At 41.2% G+C, this 6302-nt stretch overlaps 1 protein-coding gene across 1 annotated transcript in view; it reads right to left on the minus strand.

Moving 5' to 3' along the window:
* Window positions 1–205: 205 nt before the first annotated feature.
* The window catches only part of LOC145392904 (zinc finger FYVE domain-containing protein 21-like), a 7882-nt gene continuing 1785 nt past the window's right edge, over window positions 206–6302 (minus strand). Inside the window, exons 2-5 of the mRNA XM_080267192.1 lie at window positions 5891–5941; window positions 3244–3412; window positions 2251–2417; window positions 206–528 (exon numbers count right to left, since the gene is read on the minus strand). Of these exons, the coding sequence (XP_080123318.1) occupies window positions 340–528; window positions 2251–2417; window positions 3244–3412; window positions 5891–5941 (576 nt within the window). The 3' untranslated portion in view covers window positions 206–339. The remainder of the gene's footprint in view (window positions 529–2250; window positions 2418–3243; window positions 3413–5890; window positions 5942–6302) is intronic.

Consider the following 6302-nt stretch of genomic DNA (forward strand, 5'->3'; position numbering starts at 1 on the left):
TTTAGTTTAGGGGATACTTAAAGTGCTGACAAGGATAAAACCCTTAACTTACTCTTATATCCCTTACCACCATCATCTCACTAGGCTGAAGAGTCTGACGTTGATGGGTGTAATAGAATGTGTAATCTGGTCAGGCTTTCTCAGCATTCTACAGCAACCCTTACTCTCCAGCATCACTCCCACCTCACTCCATGCCCAAGCTAGGGTATCTGCTACTAATGGCTTTCTTTACCTACTAGGAGATTTCTTGTATCACTGATGATAAAACCAACTCTTACCTTACTCTACAGTATCCCTGATCACCACCTCTGTCCCCCTCACAAGCTGGATAGTCTGCCACTACTCCCCGGTACCAATGACTGCCCTGGATTCCTGGATCATGAACATGGCCTTCTCGAGAGCAGTGAGGAAAGCATAGGCGGATGGTGTGGCTTCTGATGGTGCCTCCAAGGTCAGGTCCTGTTCATCCTCACCAACCAAGCAATACTGGATCATCACTGCAGACACCACACAGCTCCCTGACACCAGCTGTAAGCATCATCATCATCATCATCCTGACCTGTTTGCCCAAGTAGGATGGACTGAGGTACAAACCAGACACATGGAAAGATAAAGAAAGTGAGAGAATTAGCAACTGCATGCTCACAGAAAAGGGTCATATCATCAAGCAAACACCTGGGATCCTGGTTCCACTTCACCATCATTGTAACCTTAATTCACATTAATTCATGGAGTAGGAAGGATCTTTACTTAAAAAAAAAAAAAAAAAAAAAAGTAAGAACTTCCAGCAACATCAGTAATAATCAAAAGGAAAAATAGCAACTGCAATCATGCATGATAATTAAAAATGGTAAGAACTTCCAGCAACATCAGTAATAATCACTAGAGAAAATGGCAACTGTAATCATGTATGATACTTTGTTCCCTACTAGGATGTGCACACCAGGGATTGCTTTTTTAAAAATAATCATTATTTCTAATATTTACTTTCCTAGGCTAATATTCATGCATGATCTTCTTCCATAACAAACAGTATCTTCTGCTCCCAACATTATTCATATACTCACTTATAAAGATTTACTGATGTACAGGGGAAGGCAGTGGCTCAATCGGTAGAGAGGTGGCCTGCGGTCCTACCGGACCCAGGTTCAAATCCCGGCTGGGGCAGGGAACAGTTTATGGATTTGAATTTCATGTAAAGCGACTTTGCCGATCTACCGGAAGACCCGCCAACATGTCATAAAAATACCCCCGCTAATACCAATACACCAGTCCTGTATGAGACAGCTGTAGCATGTACTCAATATGGACGGTGGGTGTTAGCGCAAAAGTGGTGACATGTTGAGGTGTATGATATGTTGGAGGACTACTGGGCCTTGGGAGTGGGCTGTGAAGCCTATGCCCAGAGTCAAACACATTAAAAAAAAAAAAAATAATAAAAATACGTACTGTACATTCATATGTGTGTGTGTGTGTGTATGCATGTGTGTGTGCGTATGCACATGCACATTCTAAGAGGATGTTAATTACACTTTAAATTTTGTTCTAAACATTATGCTACACCAGACTTCACTCCTGCAGTTCTCTTTTCATATCAAAACTGAAGCAGAAATGTATACCACTAATCCATCACCTACTCATGTACAGTACTAACCTGCCAGAGGTGTTGGGACACAAGGCAAGGTTACTCACTCCAACATTTACGGCAAAAATGATCGCCTGCTTTCCAGTACTGGTATGCAACTGGCATTTAATATAACATCATTACAGTTCCACCAGCCTACTTCCCTGGTTATCCTGTTTCTTATTCTGATTTTCTCCACCAATGTACAGTAAAGCTTCTGTTTCCCCTGGTCATATATCATTATGTTCCTCCATACTCATCTTCATATCATCACCAATACATTAAACCAATTAATGGAGTGGGTATAATCCATTAAAGAAGGAAGAGCATTTGAAAGTACAAGAATCATAAAGACACTGCCCAGTAAAATGGGTCACACATCCATCAGTCAAGATAAAAATAGGAGGGGGCCATACTGAATACATGCTAGGACTGTCTTTTTCAAGACTAGCATGATGGCAGTAGTGAAAGTATTTTTAAATGTCCGTAGATCTTCTGGAAGATTAGTACAGTATCTGTTTTACATAACTTCAAATTGTCAACATGTCCCTTCCCCAAGTCTGGGATTGAATTCGCATCCATTTGAACAACAAATCACTTTTCTAATCACTTGACCAGTGCCTTACCTGTTCCCTACTGCCCACTTGCAGTCCAGTTAATCGGTGAATGGGTACAGTGAGGGTGGTGGCATCGGGCTCTGAGCTGCCAGCAACAACCAGCTGATGATGGTCAGGCGTGAGGTGGACGTGCACCAGACTGGAGCTGGTGTCATCAACAAGGCACAAGATGGCACCTGGCAAGAACAAAAATGGTTACCTCACCCAATCTTTTGTTGGATTTAAAAAAAAAAAAAAAAAAAAAAAGGTCAGGATGAGGATGTAACTTACAATACCATAATACTGTATTCCAATTCAGGTACAAAGGCTGAGGCTAGGCTACTCAGTCACATACATTTAATCTCTTTCCCTCCACCTTCGTGCTGGAGAGGGGCACCTTCACAAAGTGGCACCTATGAGCCATGCAGTTCTGCTACCTGGTTATATAAACTCCTCCTTGTCCTCTGAAAAGGGGATGATGGGCTACAGGAGGGGTGCAACTTCAGTTTGCAGTCTACTGGACTGATGTCCAGAAGAACCTGGGGTTACAACTAATACTATATACTACTAACACCCTCACCTTTGTAAGGGCAGATGCCAAAAGGTGGTTAGCCATGGTTCTTTGAACCTTTGAACCAGTGGATGGTTATTCACATACCAGACTTGGATGCAACATTTCTGTATCATTCAGGTTACAAAACTTATCTCCCTTAGGTGTAACCCTAGGTATTCATTTTCCACTCCAACCCAGAAAGGGTGGATAAACACCTGAGCTGTGTGATGGCAACTGGTTGCACCAGGTTCTGAACCCAAATGCTAACAGGCTGGCAGCTTCATAGTTATCGACACCAACCACTCAACTACCAGCAACCACATAAATTCACGAAAGCAAGGTACCACCATCAGAATACAACAAAAAATAGGAAGACTAAGTTAGAAGACACACACAGTTGAGAATTTTTTTTTATACTACAGTAAATGGAGGAAAATGAATGTGTTGTAAACTAAATTTTTGATAATTACCAGTAACAAGAACCTTCAAGTCCTTGTCAAAGAAGAGATTCTCCTTATTGGTGATCTGGGCACAAGGTGTGCATACTCTGACAGGGTCCAAGAAGCACATTCTGGGCAGGGCCAGGCGAGTATCACAGCATGTGGCACAGCACACACGCCCACACCGCCGGCAGTGGTGCTGTAACAATACAACATTGCCTACTGCAACCTGTTAACTGTGATACTATACTTATTATTTTATTTTTGCTATGTCCAGACTATTTCATTCAACACTGAAAGGATCTTTTGAACCTGGGGGGTTTGACATGACTTCCATTAACCCCTCTGGCTGAATAAAATCACTGGGTATTTGTACAAAACTTACAAGTTCATCATTGTATTCAAGAGGTAAAGCATTATCCTACAAGTATGCTTTTTTTCTAACACCTAAGAATACACAAAATCAGAAATACAGCACTAAAACCATATTAATGAAAAATCAGGAATATGTAACAATAGTAGATAAGTTTCCTAATACAAACAACTACCATGTATTTTTATTTGTAAACCAGAAATGAAGCTGCTGTAAGAACAGGTTGAATTTCTGAATAACATCATTCCCTGCCATCCCAGCAGAAGATCATTATGGCAGAACCATCTTCAAGTTTCTTTGTCTCTAAATGAATCATCTTCCATTCGCTACCATCCCTCTATATCATCCTTCTTTTTTGTTATAGTTTCAATATGTTCTTACACACTACACTACATACAGTCTTCTCATTCTCATCCAGCATCACCCTCAACTCTCATGGAATCACTCTAGTAGCCTATTCTATGAGGTCCGTCCAAAAAGAAACATTACTCCTTAAATATTGCACCAACTAGCCAATGTAGTATGATCACAATGGGTGCACTGTGTAGCGACGACTTTGAGCTTTAATCTAACACTAGCCACATCACGCCATGTAACTTAGTCATTGGAATGTATGCACTAGCATGAACATGAGTTTAGTGCACTTGGCGAACTTTCTTCTATCTCTTTTATTGCATCAAATCGGCAACCTTTCAAGGTGGATTTCAACTGAGGTGGGAGAAGGGAGTCCACTGGGGCCAAAATCGGAGAGTAGGGTGGCTGGGAGATGACGGTCATCTCATGCTTCGCCAAAAAGTCATGGATGTAATGTGACGCATGACCAGATGCATTGTCAGTGCAGCATCCAGCTTTTGTTTGTCCACGCCTCAGGCCTCTTCCTTTGCATCGCCTCCCTCAGATGCTTCAAGACATTAAAGAAAAACTCTTTATTGACTATCTGACCACATGGAACAAACTCATGATGAACGACGTCCTTCCAATAGAAAAAGACAATCAACATCATCACTGAGTGCCTCTGACGCATTTGTTTCGGTTGCAGTGATGATGCTCCAACCCACTGCAATGACTGCCTTTTTGTTTTGACATCGCAGCCATACACCTACGTTTCATCACCTGTTATGACATTTTTAAAGAAAGTTTTCATGAACAATCAAACAGCTCCTGACTGACTGTGACATGGTTCTCTTTTTGTTTGTTTGTCAGCAGATACAGCACAAACTTTGCAGCAAAACAATGCATCTCCAGTTTTTCACTTAAAATCACATGGCATGGTGGGTGGTGGCGACCATCATCCACTCACTTGATGTAGTGCTGCCTACTTCTTCCTCAGCCTTTATCATTCTTTTTCTGTGCCTGCCCTCCTCTCTTCCTGTTTCTCCCATCTTTCCTGTCACTTCTTATTGCTTTTCTTTCCTTTACAGGTGGCTTTACATTGAGTGACAAGCCTAATGGTTTCCTGTAAGCCAAGAAACCATTTACAACGCTGGGTGGTAACCATATAACCAAACAATTACGTGCTCCCTACGTGTCATCAAGTGGGTTGGTGGAGGGTTAGTGCCCCTTCCTGTAAAACAAATAACTCAGAGTCAAATGGCCACCCCTAACGGGATTATGGCATCAGGCAATAGATAGATAGATAGATGAACTTTTACACATCTTATTTCTTTGGAAACTTCAGGGACAGTCAAGCAATAATATTCATTGATCACAGCGTGCGCGTTCTCAATGGGATAATCTCTTTTGAAGTGGAGGACCATCCAGATCTGGGATCATCTTCGGTGGATGATTTTCCTGATCTGAACCACTGGAACCACTTGTGACATTGTGTACAGCTCAAACAATCTTCTCCATAAGTCTATTGTAACATCTGAAAAGTTTCAGTAAAAGTTTTTCCCAATCTGAAACAATTTCAAGCAAACATGTTGCTCTTTCAGGTCCTCCACTGTTCAACTTCCAACAAATTGCCAAGAGGCCTATACACACATTCACTCAAGCACATGTACCTCAGTGGCTAAGTGACATGGCATGATGTGGCTAGTGTCAGACACGCTCAAAGCTGCTGCTACACAGCAGTCCTGTCGCCATCACACTACACTGGCTAATTGGTGCACTATTTTAAAAGTTTGGCTTCTCTTTGGACAGACCTCATACACTCAAATAGATGTTTCTTCCATGCCACACTCTCATACTCAGTTGTTCCTTACACTATCTACCCTGCTCAAGCCTGTAATTGTTCAAAAATAGGTTACTTCTACACTCAGACTTGTTCTACAAAGATAACATTTTATTACTGGTAGTACTTACCCTTCGTTTTATAAAGTCAAACTTCTCCTTGCAGTCCATGCATGTTGGACTCTGAAACATAAATTAGACTATAAAATTACTAAGCACATGAGTAACAGGAAAAAGCCTGTTACCAAAAGTCTGGGCCACTGGAAATATAAATGCAGTAGGAGCCTGTCTATCAATCAAGAGTCAGATACCAAAATCCCATAAGGGGTTGGCTGTTTGACTGAGTAAGAGTAGTACCGTAGTAGATATCATGTACCTCTGAACAGAACACATAAATACCAAAATCCAAACTACAGTATTAGGAAAATGGGAAACCACTCTCAGGGGAATCAAACTGTCTGAAAACAGGACTGTCTTAAACCAAGTTAATTTTTTTTTTTTTTTTTTTACTATACAGTATTTTAGTGGTTAATGTGAATCTAAA

The sequence above is a fragment of the Coenobita brevimanus genome, chromosome 23 (assembly GCF_032717465.1).
Source record: "Coenobita brevimanus isolate Jiangsu-jjx chromosome 23, ASM3271746v2, whole genome shotgun sequence".
Taxonomy (NCBI): domain Eukaryota; kingdom Metazoa; phylum Arthropoda; class Malacostraca; order Decapoda; family Coenobitidae; genus Coenobita; species Coenobita brevimanus.